At 47.0% G+C, this 24,285-nt stretch overlaps 1 protein-coding gene across 2 annotated transcripts in view; it reads right to left on the bottom strand.

The window, feature by feature from the left end:
- Positions 1 to 634: 634 nt before the first annotated feature.
- Positions 635 to 24,285, bottom strand: part of NOB1 (NIN1 (RPN12) binding protein 1 homolog) — a 174,968-nt gene continuing 151,317 nt past the window's right edge. Inside the window, exons 8-10 of one of the 2 annotated variants that reach the window (XR_011283341.1) lie at positions 13,227 to 13,371; positions 2,943 to 3,021; positions 2,167 to 2,299 (exon numbers count right to left, since the gene is read on the bottom strand). Coding sequence is in view for 1 of the 2 variants with exons in the window: in XM_069635518.1 (XP_069491619.1) it covers positions 2,030 to 2,299; positions 13,227 to 13,371 (415 nt within the window). In the remaining variant the exon portion in view is untranslated. Of the gene's footprint in view, positions 2,300 to 2,942; positions 3,022 to 13,226; positions 13,372 to 24,285 lie in introns of both variants that reach the window. The other variant, XM_069635518.1, reaches the window with a different exon arrangement.

The following is a 24,285-nucleotide window of genomic DNA, read 5'->3' as shown; positions in this document are numbered from 1 at the left end:
TAGCCTACGTTTTAATACAATGCTGTAGCAATGAGTAACATGAGTTGGCGTGGAGTCTTCAAAACAATAGAGCTGCAGACACATCACTCCATGAATATTTTCTTTAATCTGTTGTGGCTTCTTTGTGAATATGAAAAGGCATAGTTCAGACACATGTTAACAATAGGCAACCTTGGGTCCAGATACCATTCGACCTCTCCCTCCTCTACAGAGTTTTTGGACACCAAGGCTGTGGATCTGCCAGTCAGTCTGCATACACTGCCTAACATGGTTTCTTGTTTAAGTGTTTTGGGCCTAAACCTCCAGTACACCTTGCGTCAACACTCCACAAAGGTCACATTGAACAAAGGGTGCTTGCCTATCCATGGGAATGTATGAATAGTACCAGGGTAAAGGCTTTCTAAAAAATGCTCTGGTACATAGGAGCATTTTGAATAGAAAAGTGAGTCATATGGAGATTATGCATCTGCCTAGGGGTACTCCTATTACGAAAACATTATCTAAATACTTTTAATACACCTGAACAACCATGGCAGGCTATCTATATCCTAAAAAAGGGAGAGTTCTGCTGGCAGCTCAACGCTTCAAAGAACACAAATACCTCTGAGTGAGAACTGCAAGACAAATGAAAAAATAGTGCGCAATGGTGCAGACTTTATTTTGGTTTTCTCCATCGAACATTTTAAAAGGAGAATTACTGTACATAATAAAGGAAAGTAATTATTTAGCACACGATCAGCAGGCAGTGCAACTAGCAATTTAACAGCAAATACATTAAAATGTGCACTTCCTCTGGCTCCTGATGTTAATGTGGAGCATGTACATACTTTAACAGTCAGAGATCACTAATGGAGATCTTACATTATAAGCGGGAGAGAAGCGTTAGGTCCCAGGCCTATTAAGAAAGTATGAAGATGTGCATACTAGTCCATGGGCATCCTACCCATACTTGCCTTCTGCTAACAGCAAGGATGGATAAGATACACCTAGCGGTGTGCTTCTCCAATGATGCAATGGTCTCATGGCACATGAGCAGAATCCCATTGAGAGAGAGTGAGCGGGCACGAGCGAATGTCCCAAGAAACATGCAATGCAACACAGGTCCAAATGGATCCTCAAGTGAAATCAGTTGACCTTGCAGGGTTTTCGGACACTATTCTTTGACTTGCTGATGTCGCCAGTAGTGTGTTTGGGAATTAGCAAAAAATAACACTTGTTTCTTGGGAAAAATTTCCTTTTTTAGTAAGGTCAGAGGCAAACAGATTCAGAGGGAACACCAACAAGCTCAAATAGGGAGTCCAAGCAGTACTGTGAGCTCAAAGATTGAAACAATACTTGCGAGGCCACTGGCTCAGAGAAAACTGGAGTTATCCTGAATTTCTTTGTACAAGATCCCAGATTCAGAGACACGCTGATGAAAATGTGGTAGACAAAGAGTACCCTCACGTGTTGTTGCTAAAAACTGCTTTCTGAATACACCTTTTCTAGCACTGAAGTTACCATTTGACATGCCCAAGTTTTCAGAGGACTTGTGAATTATTAAAGTAAACCGTGTAACTGAAAAAACAAGTCCAGTGACCAGGGATAAAGGCAATGTACATTACATTTGTACATCTGATTGAACCCATTGTTCTAACAGTGGCCCATTATCTGTCCCGTAACAAGGGCAGGACAATGTATTCAAGGAAAGGTGGTCTTCCGTTGAGGACCTGAAAAGGGATAGGTTAATGCAAGTAAAATTGCTTCATCCCGTCTCCACCCAGACAATTCTGAAGAGAAAGCTCCCTTAAGAAAGTACTTCCCTTCTCCATGATGCATTCCCAATCCAAAGCCAAATAGATTATAACCTCCAGGTTGATGTCCCCATTCTCGTCATATCGACACTTAAATGCTGCACAGACAGAAAGGATACAAGGAACATGTCAAAGAACTAAATGGCTTTTTTTTTTTAAAACTAACATCTCTTCTGTCTCAACCTATTGCTTGGCATGGAGGAAGATAGCTTGTGTCTTTTCCCTCACATTTTGAATCATCTTTTCTTTACAAACTTCTTCTTGGTCGTGTTTGGGTTCACCCGCCGTCTACCTGCACCCAAAGCACCATCCCGGATCTGTAGGTTAGCTGCACGGCTGTAGATATCATTTTCAGCAAATGGAGAGATGCTGGCAATATAATCTGGATCTAAAGCATCGGTCTTCTGCTTTGCCTTTTTGGAGAGTCTTTGCTGGGGAAAGTGCTGGTCATCAACGAGATGGGGATTGTGTGCATGTTTACCACCCTTCGGGATTGGCAAGGAAAACTAAGGGGGAGACAAAAAGGCAAAAGATTTAAAGTGAAGATAGAGCATTGCGATTGTCGTGTTACTTTTTCAAAACCGGATCAAGTACAACAGGCAAAGCACATGTATACCCGAGAGCAGTTTGCAACTGTCCTTCAGAATATGTGCTAGATCTGAATTAGGAATGCCTGGTTACCTAATTTCAGCTAACAGAATTTGCATCTTCTATTTATTGAGCAACATGAATGTCAACTTGTTAGAAAATGATGTACAACAGATGATACAGCGATACAGCAAATGAAGCCAGTCCTTTCGAAGGGTGCTTTACAATCGGTATGTGAATATGAGGAAGAGACGACGGGTTTGTGAATGGATGGCAGTGAGGAACATCAACCAGAGACATACGAAAAAGGAAAGACATAAATGGACGGATTGGTGTAATTACAATGAAAAATGTTCATCGAGGACGAAAACCTGCAGTTTTTATTAGGTCATTTCATGGAGGACTCCCAACCCCCACCGTAACCCTCTCCCATATACCCCCCCACATTAATTATATCCCTAATCCCCCATATAGATTTGATTTGAAATTTTGCCCAAAAAACGGTTTTCATCCTTGATGTAGTAGTCAACGTATACCAAATGGATGGAACAAGTTACTTACCTGCAACTATTGTTCTCCAGCATGTGTCTGGCATGGATGCACATGCTCACGAATATTCCTAGTTGTCAGGCTGGGAATCCTTGGTAAAAGAAAAACAGTTTCACTTAAAAGAACAAGTTACTTTCTTACCTGGTAACGTTCTTTCGATGGGATGGTTCGACGACGAATTCCATATCTATGACATGTAATCAGCACAGCTGTGGGGATTACATGTCATAGATATGGAATACGTCGGAGGACCCAATCCCCTCGAAAAACTTTCTCCCATAAAGCAATCACTGTCCCCTGCGTCATACTACCCCCAGCCAATGACAGTCCCCTCCCTAAATCTCTCCTCTGGCAGCCATCTTCGGATTTGGTAAGCACGTAAAGTGGTAGTATGACCAAGAAGAGCCACAGAGGGGAAGGACGGAGGGTTCGCATGTGAATCCATGCCGACCCATGCTGAAGAACAATAGTTACAAGCAAGTAACTTGTTCCTTCTCCAGTATGGGGTCTGGCATGGATTCACATGCTCATGAATAACGAATACACAGCAGTAAAACATTACACAACCACGGGAGGTGGCAAGGCTCAACAAAAGCAATTCACTCTGTCTGGAACAGACTCCCCTCAAGCGAACAGGTTGCGTAGCACTGCTTGGCCGACTCTGGACTCCTCCTTGGAATCCCCGTCGACACAGTAGAACTTGTTGAGCTGTGTGTGGACCTCCACGTAGCAGCCCTGCAGATGTCCAGCAGGGGCACACCAGCCAGGAATGCCATTGTCGCAGCAATCGCAGGCGTGGGCTCTCAGACAGCTGGGCAGCAGTCGGTTCTCAAACCGATGACAGTGCATGATGCAGCCGGAGAGCCACCTTCTATCCATCTCATTTTTTCTATTGCATCACTAACACAAAGGCCTCAGGGCGCTCACAGGAGAATCACGTAAAAGACAGAGTGGCCGTAGAAAAAGACCCTAAAAAGCACTGCGGCTTTGTTTTTTTTTCTGTTTCAAGGGGGTGGGCAGGGAGCCCGTAGGTTGTAGTTTCTGGCGTGGGTGGGTACTGGGAAGTTAAGGAAAACGTTTTGCCCAATGGACACAGGTACTTCCATTAGCATCAATTCAATGACTCGCATGAATTACAATAGGAACATAAACCACAGCAAGATTGGGACCAAGAAACCTGAACATGTCTCGCACATCAGGATATTAGGCGCTAGATTTCCACGCATAACATGACTACACGCGTAACAAGAGGGGAAACGGGGGAGTCTCCCACTACAATGTCCTGGATTGCAAGGGGATTCACAAATCAGAAAAAGACCGGTCTAATCGCAAACTTCAGTAGAAGGCACAAGGTCAACGTGCTGTGCCTGCAGGAGACACATCTGGCTTCTGACACACCTCTCCCCAAATTCGCGGGGTGGGGCATATATAGGTATTGCGCGTCTTATTCTTCACACTCTAGAGGGGTGGCCACGTACATTCATGGATCTCTACAATTTAGGTTTCACAAACAAATCAAAGATAAGGAGGGCAGATACATAATTTTAGCAGGGGAACTGGCTGGTACAAAACTCCTCATTATAAATATATATATATATATGCTCCTAATGCGGACACCCGGAATTCTTCCACCAGTGCGCCAGGCATATCCGCAGATTTCTATCCTATGAAATGATCTGGGTAGGTGATTTCAACTTAGTGCTCACACTAGACCTGGATAGGTCCCATACATCAAAGCAAGTCCTTCCTCAGGCGGCGAGAGCTTGGGCCTCAGTTTCTGCATATCGCAATCTCCACAATATTTGTCGATGCCAACATCCCAACACCACAGAGTACACCATCTTCTCCGGAGCACATTACACCTCATCTAGAATCGATTATATCATGGAAACCTCTTCAATCATCAGGAAAGTTACAGACACCAGTATACTTCCCCGTACCCTCTCTGACCACTCACCAGTAATAGCTCGCATCTCCAACCTCCCCAGTCACCTCTGATGGCGCTTTAGGGCCACGGCCCTAGAGGACGTGGCGTTCCATGCAGAGATAAGCCACAACATAAGGTCCTTCTTCCTAACGAATGAAGACTCGGTCCCAGACCAGGGCCCAATCTGGGAGGCTTTTAAAGTGTATGTCAGGGGGTGCTGCATTTCAAAAGGAGGGGTCTTGGAAGCCATTCGCAGGTCCATGGGGAGACTAGAAGACATCATTAGAGAGTTAGAGAATAAGCAGTGTGACTTGGACTCTCGTGAGATCAGTCTTGAGCTTAAGGCACGCCGGGAACAATATCGACAATTAGCGGCTAGCGAGGAGAGATTACTGGGAGACCCAAAATTAGCAGTTAAATATGGGGAAGGGGAATCGCCCAAGTAGAACATTGGCCTGGGCCATTAGACCAGAACACTCTGCCCCTATAGCAGAAATTATAGGTCAGAATAGGGACTCTGTCAAGGACATACAGGGGATTAATAAAGAATTCTTCAAGCACTATACTCTTATTATACACTTCATGCCATACTGCTGAGCGCAATGTATTGACACGCTACCTGGATGAGATCGCACTGGGATGGTTGGATCATGAACAGGAAAACGCTTTAAACGCCCTAATATCCGAAGAGGAGATTTGCAAGGCCATAAAATCACTCCCCAATGGTAAAGCCCCTGGATTAGACAGTCTAACAGCCACATTTTATAAAGCATATGCAGACTTGATAATTCCCCACCTGCTAAGTATGTATGAGGGAGCCATGGCAAGAGGCACCCTCCCGGAATCGACCAGATCAGTGATAGTAACGGTGCTACCGAAACCGGGTACCCTCTTGGAGAAACCAACTATTGAAACAGTTTAAAGTGTGTTCTACTTTAACCATTTTCCCACTCACTGCAACCCAATTTTGTAATGGTGAGCAAAAGTAAGTGCTACTACTGACCTTTGACTGATGTCACTGTGTGCTGAAACATGTTTAGCAAAGAAAATAATTAATCACCTTCATTGTTGGTCTTCTAATTAAAGTTATTAGTTGCTGTTTTTTTTTTTAAAGAAGGTTCGATTTGCCTTGTGGATCTATAAACAAAGTAATATAACTAAGTGTGTAAGTGTTTACTGATTTCATTGTGCTACTGTACAGCTCACATTACCCTTCCTAGCATAAGCATGGCTGCTCAGTCACTTACCAACTTATATAGTACAGGACTATATTAAGAGTTGGGTCTGCCTAATACCAATTGATCAGTCTTGTGCAGTCCCATATCAGTTGGACTTTACAAAATCTTACCAAACTGGGCCCAACAGTTAATCTAGGATATTAAGGAGCCAAATGCAGTGTACCAACTATAAAACTAATACAAGCAAGTCATACTTTGTGGTGGACTTCATTAGGAATCTGTATAGGTTATGTGGGATTCTACCCAGAAGTTACAGCAAGACATGAAAGAAGGCCCGACTAGGCAAATAATTGCCTGGTCTCCTCCCTACAATCCTACCACTGGTCTCTGCAGACCGCTTCCATTTAACAATCTCACATTGCCATGGTCAAAACCTCCCTTTCCCACTTTAACTCTCTCAAGTAAATAGATTTATTGTACACAGTGTGCAACAAAGATTTGGCAATGGCAGATGTGGGGAGGGGGCAGTCTCGGGACACCACTCATTGCCCAAACCAACACACTACATTTACATTTTTTAACCATCAGTGTAACTGCTAGCCACAAATCTCACATGCATGACTGGTATCACCCATGACAGGTTTTGTGCCCCCCTCAGCCATTTCCAAATGCTTTCCTGCTAAGTACCACAGAAATCATCCAAATTCCATGGTCTTACACTAAAATATATATATATATATATAACATTACTCACCGTAATCGTATTTCTGATGCTTGTATCTGCTTAGATTCACATGCTGTGCATAGGCCGACATCTAGTGGAAGCTGCAGAGTATTACAGTTTGTTTTTCGAAACTCGAAAATGGCCGTCGACACAGGGCGTGCCAGTAATACTATCCCTAGTGTGACGTCCACTGTACCCAAGATCCCTCACGTGTCTAGGATCCTCAGATTGTATTTTATTTGACATGAGGAGTAGCGTGAGTACAGATAATCCAAGCAGATAGAAAGGTAAGACTACAAGCAACCATGCGCCTTCTCTCAGAGGGGAGGAAGGGTGGGTCGCATGTGAATCTAAGCAGATACAAGCATCAGAAATACGATTACGGCGAGTAATGTATCCATTCTGAGGCTTGTGGAATCTGCTTAGATCACATGCTGTGCATAGATTAGCGAGCAGTACCTGAAGAAGGAAGAGGTGGGATGTGAGAAGGGTCATGAGCAAATAAGTGTCTTAGAACCGCTTGTCCCACTTGTGTATCTGCCTTGGAATGGGTGTCAATGCAGTAATGCTGAGTAAAAGTGTGAATAGAGCTCCAAGTAGCTGCTTTGCAAATGGTGTCAAGGGGTACATTTGCAATGAAAGCCAGAGTGGCCCCAATGCCTCTAGTAGAGTGGGCTCTTGGCGTGAAAGGCAGAGTTCTTTCAGAGAGTGAGTAACACAGCTGGATACAGTTAATAATCCACTTTGAGATTGCACCTTTAGAGACGCGATTTCCCCCCCCCCTCTGCCTGTAGCTACGGAGACAAACAGTTGCTCTGTTTTCCTTAGAGGTCTGGTTTTATTTACATAGTAGAGGACCGCCCTACGCACATCTAGGGTGTGTAGTTTCACCTCAGCCGAGCTTTGAGGGTCCTGGAAGAAAGCCGGAAGCTCGATGGACTGGTTTACGTGGAATTTAGATATAAACTTAGGTGAGAACCTAGGGTGTGTGCGTAAAACCAGTTTGTCTTTATGGACAGTAAAGAAGGGATCCTGCACTGACAGAGCCTGAATTTCACTGACCCTTCTTATATAAGTAATAGCTACTAAGAAGGCCGTTTTATAAGTCAGGTGTTTGAGACTGCTTTTATGCATGGGCTCGAAAGGGGGGCCCATGAGCTTAGATAGCATCACATTAAGGTCCCACCCTGCTGGTGGGTTTGAAATAAAAGGGTGACGTCTCTTTACTCCTTCCATAAAGGCTTTAACTACTGGTACTTTCCACCACGAGACCTTGTTATGGGAAGTGGTGTATGCCGACAGGGCTGCCAGGTGTACTTTCAGTGAGTTAAAAACCAATCCTGCATCTAGCAGGTGGAGCATGTATGTAACAATAGTGGAAGGAGTGCAATCAACTGGGTTGATTACTCTGGCACCAGATAACGAATCTCTTCTACTTGTCAAAGTAACAGTGCCTTGTGTTTGGTTTCCTAGATTCCTTTAGGATGTCCATACACCTCTGTGGTAAATTGAGATGTCCAAACTCTATGACCTCAGGAGCCATGCTGCCAGGTTCATTGAGTTGGGTTGCTGATGCACTGTTTGACCTTGGTGCTGGGACAGTAGGTTGTACCAGGCTGGTGATGGGCTCGCACACCGCCATCCTGCGTAGGCGTGGGAACCACGGTGGTCTTGCCCACATGGGAGCAACTAGGACGAGCGTCATCGACTCTCTGTTCATCTTGTTGACCACCTTCCTGATGAGGAGTTGGTGGAAAAGCGTACGCAAACATACCAGACCAGTTCATCCACAGGGCGTTCCCCTGGGATTCTCGTTGGGGGAACCTGGATGCAAATCCTGGGCATTGTCCGTTTTCGCTTGTGGCGAATAAGTCTATAGTGGGGACACCCCACTGAGAAAAGATATCTTCTACGACCTCTCTGTGTAGAACCCATTCGTGTTCCTCTGGGAGGGAGTCTCTGCTCAGAGCATCCGCTAGGGAATTGAACTCCCCTGGAACATGTGATGACAGGAAGATGTTCCGTCTGAGTGCCCATATCCAGATTTTCTGGGCAAGCATGGACAGATTTGGCGAACAAGTCCCTCCTTGCTTGTTCAGGTAGAACATGGCTGTTGTGCTGTCCGTACGGATTTGAATTGACAGGTTTAGTAGGTGGGGCTCGAACGCTTGAAGCGCTCTGAATACTGCCAGAAGCTCTAGCAGGTTGATGTGGTTCTTGGCCACTGAGGGAGACCAGAGACCCTGAGCTGTGTGGTGGAGATGGTGAGCTCCCCACCCCGTCAGACATGCATCGGTAGTGACTACTGCCTGTACTTCGGGATCGTAAAAGGGTTTTCCCTGTGCAAGATTCTCTCTTGTCCACCAGTGAAGGCTTTGTACTAGTGTTGGCGAAACGACCACTAGATCGTCCCACTGACCACTTGCCTGAGACCACTGTTTCGCCAACCATTCCTGCATGGGACGCATGCGCAGGGGCGCGTGGGGGACCAGGTAAATACATGACGCCATCATGCCCAGCAAACGCATTGCTTTGCGTACCGTTATTTGGTGACCGGACTGATATTGCGGAATTTGCAGTAGTATATTCTGAATTCTTTCCTCTGAAGGAAATGTCAACCCCTCTTGAGTATCTAGGATTGCTCCTAGGAACTGTTTGGAGGTGCTTGGCACCAGGCTTGACTTTTTCTCGTTGATTGAGAAGCCTAATTCGTCGATAGTCCTTTGAATGTTTGTTCTGCAAATTACTGGGGTTTCCCCCGTTATGAGCCAGTCGTCCAGATAAGGGTACACCGGGATTGCCTCCCTGCGTAGGTGTGCAGCTGCCACCGCCAGTACCTTGGTGAATACCCTTGGTGCCGAAGCTATCCCGAAGGGCAGTACCTTGAACTGGTAGTGCCGACTGTCCACCTTGAAGCGCAAGTACCTTCTGTGCGCTGGGAACATGGAAATATGAAAATAAGCAACTTTCATATCCAAGGTTGCCATGTAATCCCCTTTTTTAGGAGGGGGATTACCTCTTGTAGCGTAGTCATACGAAACTTTTGGGGCTTGACATACTTGTTGGCAGGCCGTAAGTCCAATACTGGGCGCATTGTCAAATTTTTTTTGGCACAAGGAAGTACGTTGAATAAATACCCTTGTTTACCTGGTGTCCCGGGACGAGTTCTATCGCGTCCTTTGCTAGCAGATTGGCGATCTCCTCGAGGAGAATCTTCTGATGTTCTAAAGAGTGTACTCTTTGTCGTGGTGGATGGTTCCGGGGACGCTGCAGTAGTTCTATACAGTACCCTGCGGATACTGTTGACAGCACCCATCTGTCTGATGTGATCCCTTCCTAAGCCTGGGTGAAGTTGGAAATGCGTCCCCCTACTGGGGTTGCGTGAGAAGGGACCCTGAACTGAGCGTCACTGCTTTGGTGGAGGCGTGCCGCCTCCTTTACTGGGGCTGCCTCTGCCTTTACCACGTCCTCTCCCATTACCCCTGCCGTAACCCTGGGTAGACTGTTGGCTGTTGTTCCACTGTGTACCCTGCCCCTGGGAATAGTTTGATCCTCTCTGGGAATTTTGGCCACGTGGGCGACGAAAATTACTATTTCCCCTCTGGTTAGGGGGTTTATTGGTTAACTGGCCAAGGGACTTGAGTGTCTTGTATTCGTCCTTGGCATTTTTCAGCGCGTCCTCAACCGCCTTACCAAACAGATCGGCTTCCACCGGTTTGTCCAACAATGATGCCTGGGTTTCTGCCTTAAAACCAGACTGCCGTAACCACGCATGTCTCTTGATAACAGTACCTTCTGCTATCAATCTGCCTGAGTTGTCCGCGGCGTCAAAAGTTTCTTTTAAAATGCAACCAGACACGGCTCTACCCTCTGCGGAAATTTGTGCTAACTGGCCCTTTAAGGGTTCTGGTGCAGAGGCTATGAGTGCCACGACTTCTTCCCACTGATGGCAGTTGTAGCTGGCCAACAGGGTGGTGGAGTTTGCAATCCTTGCCTGATAGGCGGATGTTGAGGCTACTTTCCTGCCGAAACCATATAGTTTTTTGCTCTCCTTGTCTGGAGGAGCTTCGGACGATGACAAGGGTGTTCCAGCCCTCTTACGAGTGTTAGTGACAACTAGGGAGTCTGGCTTCAGATGTCCTCTTATATAGAGAGGGTCAGACTGGGCTGCCCTGAAAAGTTTTTCAACTCTGGGATTGACTGCTCTGGTGAGGTTCGGGTTCACCAGGGACAGGTCTATTCTTCGCTGAATAGACTTAAGGATAGGGATGGTCTGGACAACAGGCCTCCTTTCTCCCACTAACTCCTCGGCAAAGTCCCTCTCTTCCTGGACACCGTGGGTGTCAATATGGAAATGTTCTGCTGCTCGTGCGAGAACCTCGTTCAGGAGGGGTTGGTTATCGACAGGGGAGTCGGTAACCGGGGCTTCCTTCTCTACCGGGGAATCTACTCTGTAGGTTTCAGGGTCTTCCTCTTCTTGGTCCTCATCATCCCCATAGTAGCCCGTCCCGGTTTGCTCTTCTACCATGCCAAAATCTTGGTCCTCACCAAAGGAAGTTTCTCCTTGATACAGTGAGTATGGCCGCGAGTATGGTTGTACCTCGAAGGGGTCTGTAGACCTCATCGGTGTCTCAAAGCGGGGCTTCTTACTCAGGGGGATAGGATCATTAGAGCCTGAGAGTGTAGCCCCTTGTGGATTATATGAAAGGAAATGGTCTGGATTTTTATCGTAAAAAAGTCTGCCAAAGAAGACATCTTTGACATGACCCTATCTGTCATCACTCAACCATTTTTTGGAACTGGGAATGACTCTCAGAAAGTCTAGGAGATTTATCTTGAGTAGATTTGCTGGTTTTAGAAATATCAGCAGACCTGGTCTTGTCTGTCTGTTTAGGAGGAGTGGAGTGTGTCACAGGTGTGGAAGAGTGCAGAGGCTGCTGCTTCTGCTGTTTTCCCCCCTCCCTGGGAGTGGAAAAGTGTTTTCCCTGACCCTTTGTGGCTCCGGAGGTTTGCGACGCCTGGCGTCTCTTCGAACGTGGGGCCGCGCTGATCTTGTCTGCGGGCTCCGACTCCTGGAGAGCGGCCTGGAGGTGGAAGTCGTCTTCGTCCTCCGACGATCGAACTTCTGTTAGCCTAGGGAGCGAGGCACTCGTGGCAAGAGTGGATGATTGCCTGGAGACATGCGGCGATCTCGATCGAGAACGCCCAGAGGACACCGATTCGGACCGTTCTGTTTGTGCCCATTTCCGAGAACTCGACGTAGTCGAGTCTCGGTTGGACTTCGTGTGTTTTGTGTGAGTGGTGTGTGAAGATCTTGTGTCGCCGGGGGGGGGTCTTCTCCATAGCCGCTCTGTCGGACGACCTTCCGAGGTCGGGGACCTGCGCTCGGCTGTCTTTCGACGCCGTAATGCCCTCGCCGTCCGAAAGCACGGCGTCGCTGCCATGGCCGCCTGCCTGGCGTGGTGGGCCCAACGCTTCGTCGAACGGTCCTTAAGTGTCTTAGGTTTAAACCTACTACAAGCTCTGCAGTTCGCTTCGGGGTGGTCCCTCGGCAAGCAGAGATTGCACGTGGCGTGCCTGTCGACCCAAGGGTATTTGCGATTGCCCTTGGGGCAGAATTGAAAAGGGGTACCCTCCATACGCACCTTGAGGCAGCGGGCTGGTAAGTGTAGGAAATGTATAAGGTGTACCTATATACCAAGAGTGTAGAGTATGTCCAACCCCCCACTCTCCCTACTTGCAGGGCCAAGGCCAGAGGCCTTCCAAGGCCCGGGCCGAGGCCAGAGGCCTTCCGAGGCCCAAATCCGTTGTGCAGCAGCCGACGGTCGATTTCTTCTCCAAGCCGGCGTCGAGTGTCGAAGTTCGACGTTGGGATGGGGAAAGGATGTAAATTAATCAATATTTTAGCAAAAGTATGGCTAAGGCCAGGGGTCTCCGCAAAATGCTTCTGACCAGTATGGCGTAAAAAACAATCTGAGGATCCTAGACGCGTGAGGGATCTTGGGTACAGTGGACGTCACACTAGGGATAGTATTACTGGCACGCCCTGTGTCGACGCCCATTTTCGAGTTTCGAAAAACAAACTAATACTCCGCAGCTTCCACTAGATGTCGGCCTATGCACAGCATGTGATTTAAGCAGATTCCACAAGCCTCAGAAATATATATATATATATATATATATATATATATATATATATACACACACACACACACACACACACACACACACACACACACACACACACACACACACACACACACACACACCCATCCATCCATCCATCCATCCATCCATCCATCCAACCACCCCCCCCCGAACTCCCTTCATGTGGAGGTGCAATTGGATAGAATCTCACAGAAAGCATCTTAGAAAGATATTACTCAAAGTCTGCATGTGAAAAGGAGGAAAGGGAATACAACTAGAAATTGAAGGGCGCTTTAAAATCAGAATTTAACACTTCTTACCCGTAGTCCACGAGTGTTGAGAACCTTGGGATTGCGCGATAAGTGCATTTGAAGACTGCCATCCTCGTTCACAGTTATTGCAACCTTCTTCAATGTCTTGTTACCGCAGTTTGGACAAAACACTCTGGTCATGTTAGATGTGGTCCTACAAAACAGGACAATTGGATAAATTCAGACATTATAATATTTTGTTTTCTTATCATACAAGCATCTGTATAACATCTGTAAATGACATCCCAAAAACCAATCGTGCGCGATGCCAGACCTACAAAAATCATAAGTACATTAAAAGATGGGGTTCACACTATTCAGACAGTTTCTCTGCCCAGTGGGTAGGGGATGAAAGATACCGATTCAAAGCTAAGCAATAGGGCCTTCTGCAAGCATTCTCCTGAGGGCAGAAGGGTTGTTCAAGATACAGCAGAACGCAATTTAAGGATGTTATTAAAAATAGTATGTTCTGTGTGATCAAGTGTAAAACTAGAATCGTCAGCGGGGATCACAGTCTGTCCCAGACTATGGGCCGGCGAGTAGGCCCCCTGCCAGCAGAAAAGACCCAAACAACTATGTGGGAAATGACATATACATGAAGTATTTGCTTAGACAAACTGTGAAGGGAGTTTGTCTAAAGTCCACTTGTGGTCGAACTTTACAAAACTATTCCCCTGGTATACTGAGACCCAACTTCTAGAAGAAGCCTGTACTACTCAAGGTTCTGGTAGTATGGCAGAGCAGCCAGGCTGATCTTAGGAGGGAGATGCGAGTTGTAGGTAAGTACAAAGAACTTAGAACATACATAGATACATAGGCCCAAAGAAACACTTGTTGTTATATTAAAATAGTTATTTATTGTATATACACAAGGTAAAGCTAATCTTCAGCTAAGTAGTTCTATTTCAAACTAAAACAATAGAAAACCAATGTAATACTTCAATTGAGTAAACCAGAAGGTAGGATTTATACAGGTAATAAACAGTTCAAAAGTAAAACCACTGTTGTACTAACACAAGAAATGTTCTGTTTAAGGAATAAAATGATCATCAACACCAACAATAGCAGGTCAGTGCTTCAAGACTTCTATTACTTTTCATAGGCCTTCAGGCTTTAGCAGTCCATCCAGATCTAGGTATGGGTTCTTCAAAGTTAGATTGTAGGGAAGGCAGGCAAGGCACAGATGTAGGAAAGGTATAGTGAAGAATCATTTGGAACACTGATTAATCATAGAGCTTTTGTTGGTCAAAAAGGGTTCAGAGACCTTGGGAAAGGTTCCCTTATGCACACATGGATTAGGCTTGGGCAAACACCCCAGCAACAAAGAAGTGACAAAGACTCTAGGCAAGTATTACCTTGAGCCCCAGAGTACCTTAGGAGCTATGAAGGATTAGCTGGACACCTCCATGAAGCAGCAGCGAGGGACCCAGTCTCCTGTTCCTTGGTTGTGGTGACGAAAGGGGGGCTCGGGAAGGGATGTCGCAGCAGCAGTCGAGAGGGGGCCACCAGGAAAGGATTCTTTGTGCTTCAACGCAGGCCTGTGATTTTGGCACCTTTTCACAGAATCAAACAACGAACGGTTCTCGTCCGAACAGTTCACCTCACTTGCTAAGTCCTGCACTCTGGGGAGGGGACTTTGAGGAGGGGGATCCGGCGGGCCGCAAAGAGTTCAAAGGTTCGGAAGATTTTGTTCAGAGCAAGAAGATACCCTAGGGCCTCGAGCCCGAGTGCAGTGTATCAGTGGTTTGGAGCCCAAAAGGTTGCTGTTCGTCGTGCAATAGCTTCAATTGAAGGTCATTTTAGGACAGAATGTGCCCACCAATCCAAGAAGTCGTCCTCTTCTGAGCTTCCCGGGCGGCGGCGGCGGTGGTGGTGGTTCCAGGAAGGCATCTCGGGAGACAACACTGGAGCCTTGGCAGCCTTCACAAAGGATTCCTGCTGAAGGCAAGTCACACAAAAGATGGTAGAACACGTCCACTGCCATCAACCATTCAGGTATGCTTGTCACTAACTAATGTTACAGGGGCAGTGAGAAAGGGGATACTATGCAACCTCTCAGCACTAAAGATAAGGTTGTGTGTGCTGATCTCACAAAAGAAAAGGTAAGAAGGATACAAAAAAAATATCCCCCCCCCCCGCCCCGTCCTTGGGAACAGTAGTTCTCAACGAAAAAGAATAAAAAGGAAAGCCCAAAAGGCTCCCAGCAACACTGCAAAAAGTTGCGATGTGCTGCAAAAGTGAATCACAGAAGCCTTACAAAATATGGAGGAAAGCATAACTCCATAAAATAAAAACAAAATCATCAAGGGCTCCCATAGTCAGTGCAAAGGAATGAATGAGGGGGGGAAAAGGCGACTCAATTCAGGAGAACAGACACAAAGATCGGGAAGGGTCTCAACATGCAGAGGGGATTTGGCATAAATATGAAAAATATCCCTGGCACGGACCTGGTGAGAATAGCGTGTAGTCCAAAATAAGCTGCCCTGCCTATAGGAGTAGAATAACTGGAGAATCCAAGGGGAGAGGCAGATGTCCAGAAGGCCAGTGGAAGACTGAGGAAATCCATTTGCTTTCAAAATCCACTTAATTGGGACCACCAGCATATATTTATTTTTGCAGTTATTAGGCGCACGAAACCCAGGGGCATCAAGGCGGTGAAGGTGGGTGTGATCTAGTGCAACTAATGTTTGGGAGGGATGTCTTTACTTTCGCTCCGTGAGTTTAACTTGTTTTTGGGGCAGTGGTCAGTCCTTATAGTACTACCGCAGGTGAGCTTCTTACCCTCATGTAAATCCCTTTTTAGTAGCGGGACTACCTTCTTTATGGCTAGTGTTGTAGGGGAAAAAGTTTTCCCTGGTTACTATTTTCAGTGCAATGCTAGCAGATTGGTAGCTCAACCATTTTTCAGTGTCCAACTATGCCCCTGTATATTCCATCTCCCATCCCGGAGATAACCATTTATCATGATAGTGGTTAAAATGGATAAAGCTAATTTTGTAAGCATTGCCTTAGTTCGGTCCATATTGGCTTTCTTCCTTTGGCAAGGGTCAGATAAGGACCATGTGAAGAGAAGCATTCTTGTGGGTCTCGTGCAAGAATCCAGGGAAATTCTTTGTGCAAGTGAAATGGTTGGAACTGGGAAGGGGACTGCAGACCTCCCCAATGCACATTAGAACCAGAGAGTTTTGCTGAAAGAGCCGGATGTCATGGATGGACTCCCTCCCCATTTGAATGGTGCAGGTCCTTCTAGTGTTGGGTTGGAATCCGTCCCAGCCTAGGATTTTACATATTAGGAGGGGATGTGGAGCCATTCAACAATCAACTACTTGAGCCCGGTGGATAGAACCCTTGGAGGCATCCTCCTTGTGGGACTTCAACCTCTGCTGGTACTGCTCTCAACCCAAGAGGGAGCCCTTTCAAAGACTGAGCCACCGGTCCATCATCTTCATGCCTGCAGATTCTTTATTGGGTCACCAAGCTACTCACTATGCCTGAAGGTGTTCTGGCAGTGGTCCAACATCGAGTGAGTTGTTGTAGAGTCATACATGCTTCTTTAGCCAAGCCTAGGCTAGGTGGAAATCTAGTACCCAAAGATTGCCTACTTGTAGGAGGAATATTCAAAACTAGCCTTCGGGAGGGTTCTGAGGATATCAACCAAAAGTGATCAGCAAGGGCTTTTCACACTTGGTCTTAATAAGCTCTCAAAAAGCAGCATAGTCTGAACAGCAAGGCAAACTTAACAATGGCAGTATATTTTATATATCTGTGTGGAACTCCATTAGGTCCCAACACACTATGCACATAGACGTATTTACAACAAGGCCGACTAGGGTGGCAGATTGCCAGAGGAGCAGCATTTGATTGTAGTTTATTTTCAATTTACTTGTTGTGGTTTTTTAAATATAAAGCCATTATGTTTCTCAGAGTCGGGCTTATCCACAACACTCCGAGTAATTCTGAGCTGTTAGCACTCATTTCACTCTGACAGCTTAAGTCTTTGATGGCCAAATATATATATGCTTCCTATTTACAAAAGCTTTATTGCTAGGGTGAGTTTTGTTTATTTAAGAAAAGAAAAAAGGGAGACCACCAAGGGGCATGGAAGAACATGGCCGTGTGAGAATGGGGCTCTGCACCTGCCATTGACATTTAGTAATAAGAAATACCAGATGAGCAGAGGGGAGACGCCTGGAGGGTGTGCAGAGCTTTGAGGAGTCGAGCCCCCCCCGGCTCCAGGACCTTGAATGGAGCGGGAGCGACAGGTTGATTCCTGGACTGAGGCGGTGGGGACGCCTCAGGGACACAGACAGCGAGCCGGAGAGGCCCACAGTGTGGCGGACGAATTGTGGGGAGGACCAGCCCCCATCCTCCCCTACACAAAGGGCTGAGAGGAAACCCCGGCACTGTTGGCCAGCTGACGGAAAGTACCACGGAGGAAAGGACCCTGTGGAGCCGGTGCCCCCTCCCCTCAGCACAATGGTGGAGAGGACAGGAGCATGCAGCGACAGACCTGAAAGGATCCAGACCTAGCGGTGACCCCCCCGGCCTGAGACGGCCTTCAGCGGGGGAGCTGGAGTAGGGGCCTGGACCTAACGCAGGGACCGGGAGGTGCAATGCAAGGTTTATGATATTGAGAACAGGCAAAGGAGGCACAATCTGCGCATTTGAGGATTCTCTGGCAGAGACACGGAAACACCACGAGACCTAGAGGAGTCCCTGCTGCGGTTGCTGCGCAAGCTATTGGGGGTCCCATCGGAGAGGGAAATCAAATTTAACAGGTTACACAGGGGGGCAGGGTCTGGTGAGGGACAGCGCTCAGTGGTGGCAAAAAAACTACTACAGTGACTAAGAAGAAATCCACCAAAAGAGCACAGAGCTGTGCTCGATAGAATAGGAAGGAGCCAAGGTGAGAATTTTTCAGGACCCCTCGGTTAACACCCAGGACCAATGCCGTAAATGTAGACCCCTGACGAAATGGCTCCAGGATAAGGGGGTGAGGCATCACTAGCGTTTTCCCTTTGCCCTGGGGTTTGAGCTCTGATGGGGCAGAGGTTCCCGTTATAGGAACATTTCCCAGAAAAGGCTGTGGTTGAGCTGAAGGTGGCAAACCTCAACCTAAATGGACTCAACTCCCCCAAATAAACTATCATTGACATATAATATGTTCCAGGCCCTCCAGTTATCCGTTTTGTTTCCACAGGAAACACTTTAAGCAGGGAAAGGAACCACCATTGCGGAGGGGGGTGGTGGGGCAAATGTTTTGGGCCTCTAACAGTCCATCAAAAGGAAAGGGTGGGAACCGTGCTTGCGAGATCATTCCATATGAAAGGGATCCAGGTCAAGAGGGGATTTGTGGGTGCGGGGGGCGTATTCCTGGCTCTCAAGGGCCAGGTAGATGGAGTTAGGTTTACCTTGGCCACGGTACATGCACCCAACGTGGGCCAGCTCCTTTTTTGAGAAGGATCTTTGTGGCATTAGAGGAATGGGTGGGAGGGACACATGCTAGTAAGGGGGGTGGGGGGGAATGTCAACCTGATGGCTGACCAGGGGCTGGATTGGTGGTCAGCGAAAAGGGGAACGATCAAACAAGTGGGCAAGAATATAGGGATTTCGCTAGCCTCCTGGAGGAGCACTTTTGAGTCCGAACTTTGGAGTTCTTTCTAATCGATACCCATACACAGTGTTAAGAAATTACTTTTATATTCAAATACATGACATGCATTTATTAAACCGTTGCAGAAATTAGGGTTTTCCCTTCAGAAACGTTAAGGTTAAAAATGATGCATAATTTTTCAATATTAAATGCATGCCTATGCTTAAGTCAAGCACAGAGTTCTCACAGGTGGCACTAAAATCATATTCAGAAACATGCACTAGTTTCCCTCCCAGGCCCCACGTTTCAGAGATATGTGGCCGCCCAAAAGGTGCAAGCATGAAAGAACAGAGAAGTTAAAATGGCAAAGAGTAAATCTGATGCACAAAAACATCAAAGGATACCTGAAGCCATAGAAGGGTAGAACAAAAACTGTGTGCCAAAGGTACACACTGTTTCACAGCAGTAAAGGTATCCTGTAAACTTATCAGTCCAGGCATCTTTACAAAAGCTGCTCAGTCCTAAGCAGACAAATGGCATCCCTGCTGGGTTTATCATGCGTCTCTGATGACATTATGCTGCACACTCAGTACTACCAACAGAACCAACTGTAAAGTATGTCACACAATGCATAACTGATGTTTATAAGTTATCTTTACATTAATTAAGCAATATGCCCCGAGCGGCAGGGGCATTACCAAGTCAGGTAATGCCCCGGGGCCCATAGTTTTAGGCCCGAGCAAAGCCCCGCTGCGAGGGGCATATTGCCATTAGAACCCCGGCCTGCAAGATCTGCGTGACCGGGGCACTAAAAGCACCTTTTTCTGAGGTGTTTTGGGACAGAAACCCCCCCCCCCCAAAAAAAACCTCCACAAACAACCAAGAAAATGGCCACCGGGAAAGGGAAAACAGTCCGTTTTTTCTTTCCATGGCGGCCATCAGGAGCAGACGCGCTGGGAAAAGAAATGTTCCCAGCGCGTCCCGTTCTCAAAAGATCAGAGAAGAAGGTAAGTGGGGTCAGGAGGTGGGGGGGGATAACAAAAAAAACCCTTACGAGTCCCTGGCAGGGAGGGAGGGAGGGCGAAAACAGCTCCTCAGCCATGGATGGGCCATCCCCGCTCCGAGCCTCCTCATTGGCAGAGGGGCTGCCACACCCCACCGCCATGGACAAGGCAGCTGGAATCCCAGCCGAGAATACAGGGATTCTCGGCTGGGTAACGACCCGGCAAGAGCCAATCAGAATGCGTGTTGCATTCTGCTTGACTCTCGCTGGGTACTAATTATATTTTAAAACACAAGGTATGACATTTACTGTGAAACAGTACTAAAACGACAGGACATCTACATCCATACCCACAAATGTCAACATGTTGCTATGTACTGGACGATGCACTCGATAAATGTTCCAGGTACCCCAGGTTTTGGGATTCTGCAGCTCGGGAAAGTCGCAGCAAGTTGTGGGATGGCCCAAAATGAAGGTGGTATAGAGGCTAGTTGGTCGCAGCAGCCTAAGAGAGGAAGTCGTCCTTCGCGGGTCTTCCCTGTCTATGTGAAAACGGGGTCAGCACAGCTCCAAGGCTTCACCAGTGTTTTTGCGGTCCTAGAAGGTGCTGCTGGTGTCTGCTCGTTTTCTGCTTCGGATTCCTTGTTCCAGTGGTCGACTGTAGTCCAAACATCCTCGACTTTTATGCTGGATCCCAGTCATTCACACACTCTGAGCTGTCAATCACCTGGGGGTTGGCTGTCCTCCAGGACAGCCAGCTGCCCAGTTAGAACTGGTTTCAGCCAGGCATACCTACAGACAAAGGACAGTCAAAATAGCTAAAAAAGAAGGATAGGGGCCATTTTGGAAAAATTGTCACTCATGGGTGCTGTACTGCAGATGAGAAATCAGCCTGCTAGCAACCTGCACAAAAGGTAGTAAAAAGAAACCACTGCCACCAGCCATTTAAGTTATTTAGTTGTAACAACAAGTTACATGAGGAGTGGGAGAAGGAGGTACAATGTAACACCCCAGCACCCCACATAAGGTGGTGTGTACTGGACCCACAAAAGAAGAAAGGTAAGCAAGATAAAGTGATCTTACTATTCTTGGGAACGGTAGTTCTCACAAGAAAATGTATTTGAACATAAAGAGAAGTCCAAGGGACTTCAGCGACAATGCACATAGGGTGGTGGGTGTCGCAAAACAAAAAGCAGATGCCTGCATTTAACATGTGACATTTACCAGACTACATAAAACAGTAAAAATAAAAATCCCAGTCAGAGAAAAAAGAATGATTGAGTGGCAATAAGCTCCACTCGCTCAGGAGTTTGAAATCAAAAGAGCCCAGAGTGCAGCAAAAGTGCTGGGGGTCTCAGGTTAAAGGAAATTAGCAGAAACTAAAATTTCTCCCCAACAACGACCAGCTACATAATGAGGCACTGGACTATTGCACCCAGGAATTGTTTACTTCCTGGGAACAAGACTCTCTCATCGATTGAAAACCCGAACTGAAACAGAAGGTCGATTGTGTCGCGAGTGTGCTGCCGACACATTTGTGGTGGGTCTCCTGTTATGAGCCAGTCGTCCAGATAAGGGTACACTGGGATGGATTGCCTGCTTAAGTGGGCTGCCATCACTTTAGTACTTCGGTAAACACAAGTGGTGCTCAGGCTATGCCGAAGGGAAGCACTTTGAATTGTTAGTATGTGGACCCTGCTTTGAACCGCAAGTACATTCGGTTCACTGGCTACATTGTGTTATGGAGAATTTTCATGTTCTGTGCCAGTTCCCTTTAACCAGAGAGATCGGCAGCACTTTTGCTTGACTCTGGGATATTCTGATCGGTTCTCCTGAGTGAGGGGAACGTTTTCCCACTCACTCATTCTTTTTGCTCCGATGGGAACCTTTTTTCACTGCTTTTGTAGTTCTTTTTACTTCAAATGGTGTCATGCTTTCCTCGATGTGTTTTACTACCGACATCTGTAATTGATTTTTGCAGCACACAGCACCTTATGTGCAGTGTTGCTGGGGAATCCCTTGGGCTTCCCTTTATTTTATTCCATTTTCCCCATGAGAACACATGTTCAAGGGTAGTGAAATATTTATCTTACTTAACTTTATGTGGGATCAGCACACCATCTTATGTGGGCTACTGAAGGGCTATCCGCAACTCTTTTCCCACTGCTCCTGTAACTTTCTAGTTACAGTACTAGGCAAACAAATGGCTGGTGGCAGTGTGTATGTTTCTACCATGTATGTGCAAATCACTTGCAGGCTGTTTCCACAGCTGCAGTGAGGCACCCATGGGTGACAATGTTCCCAAAATGGCCAGTCTTCTTTTGTCGCCATTTTTCATTTGTACGATCCTTCTTGGCCCTCCTACCATTGCAGGGGTGGGGATGGGTCTTTGAGATTGCTTTCAGTGGGAATTCTTTGTGAAGCCCGCTTAAGGCTCCAGTGTCTGCTGAGACAGGAAGTGAGGGAGGGAGGGTGTCTGTTGGTGCCTGGCAGAAACCAGTTTGAACTGGGATGCTGGCTGTCCTTCAAGGACAGCCACCACCAGGTGATTTGACAGGCTCCAAAGGACCGAATGAACAGATCCCTGCATGCAAGGCTTTTGGGAGAGAAGGCAGAGTCGACCTCTGGAATTGAAGATCCGAAGATAACCAGCGACGCCTGCAGCACCTCCAGCACCGCTGATGTCCTGACCCAGTTTTCGCACCAACAGGGAAGCTCCGCCAAGGATGACTTTCTCCTTTTGGCTGGTGGGCATAATCAGCCTCAATACCACCTTCAATTTGAGCCGTTTCCAGACGTCTTGCGACCTCCCTGGGCTGCAGAACTCCAATACCCGTGGGTACCTCAACCATCTTTCAGTGCATCGTCTGGCCGTGATCGAATCTCGCAGGAACTTCGGTAGCCTCCTTGTGGACCTACAGAAACAAGAATCCTCTCCACAGAGTCCCCTCACCAGAGTGTGGGACCAAGTAAACCCGTGGTAAGCGCTCCTGGTGTTGATAAAAAAGGCACCAAAACCACAGACCGACACAGGAGTACTAAGAATCTTTTGTCCCTCTCTCGCCTACTGCTGCAGGGTCCCATCCAGAGTCCTTCCTTTAGTCACCATGACCAAGGAACAGGAGACCAGGTCTGCATTAGTGCAGCTGCATCATCTTCACTTTCCAGGTACTGTGGGGCTCTTGGTAAACGTGCCTTGACCCATTTGTGTCGCTCCTTTGTTCTGGAGGGCTGTTCGGGTGATTAACCAACTTCAGTCGCCCAGGCCTAACAGCTTGAGCGTCTACGGGGAGGTTTCTCTGAAGACCCTGTGCCATTTTGTACCCACCATCTTGTTACCCACCTGCACAGAGACGATTGTTATGCTTGAACTAAAATGGTGCTGGTGCGCACCGTATTCTGGGAGTGCTTGGAGCCATGATGGATATTTACTTCATGCCACAGTGAGAAGCTGCACACATTTTGCTGAGTGTTCGATTCACGTTGCTGACGAAAACATGCTTTCCAAACCTGGTATGCGGTCAAGGACATTTCTGCTGGGAAAGCTAACATTGTCATGGTTTGTTACTGTTCTCCGCGGAGCGTGTTTTTAGAGGAGGGAGGCACTCTGCTCCTTGAGGCTGGCTGTCGATTGACCCAGCTGGCAACCGACGGCTGCTCATCAACTGCGCAAGTGCCATTTCCAGAAGGTTCGAGAACTGCCACCCCTTTTCGGAGTGTATATATATGCGGAAACCCGGAGGTGGTCAGGTGAGACTTCAGCCAGAGGACGACGCTTACGTCCGGCACGCCTGTGAGCTGTGGTGCTCTCGGCCTGGCTGTTCCCGGGGTCTTCCAGCTGCTTCTGGGCGAGATGAGGAATCCAGTTACGCTCACGGTGATGTATTTCCTTTTGAATTCTTTGCTTCTTTTGTGATTTATGTCTATGTTACTTTTGTGAGTTATTTCTATGTTATCACTGGTTGCTTCTAAGCTTTGAATAAATAGCCGTATAAGTGCTGATTATCTTCTAAGAGTGTGTGGTTGCGAGTTATTGAGTCTTTCTGCGTTCAAAGTATTTGCTCTATAATTGCATTGGTGATTTATGTTTTTCCGTGCACTCTGGGGAAAGCAATACATTTTTGGCGTCACGAACAGGATACTTGTGATGAGTTGTTCCAAGTATTCAAGAATCTGTTTGACCGTAGATAGGATTTGGTTGTCTTGCAAGTGAAGTTTTTGAGTAGTGAAGTTCTTTTTTTTCCCTTTCGTCGGTGTGTGTGTGCCTGTGGGAGTGATTGCAGTGTGGAGAGAAAAAATATAGATATAAAGAGGTTTTATTTTGTGTGCGATAATGAGTAGTTTGTTCAGAAAAAAGAGCGTTACCACTGGCGGTGACTGTTCTGATGTTGTCATTCCAGGCTGGACTAAGAGTCCATATGATAAGTTGGCCCAGGTGTGGGCATGTGGTGCAGGTCTAAGTGAAACATGGG

This window comes from Ambystoma mexicanum, chromosome 1q (assembly GCF_040938575.1).
Source record: "Ambystoma mexicanum isolate Mex_15411 chromosome 1q, UKY_AmexF1_1, whole genome shotgun sequence".
Classification (NCBI taxonomy): Eukaryota; Metazoa; Chordata; class Amphibia; order Caudata; family Ambystomatidae; genus Ambystoma; species Ambystoma mexicanum.
This window is presented reverse-complemented; position numbering and strand designations above follow the sequence as displayed.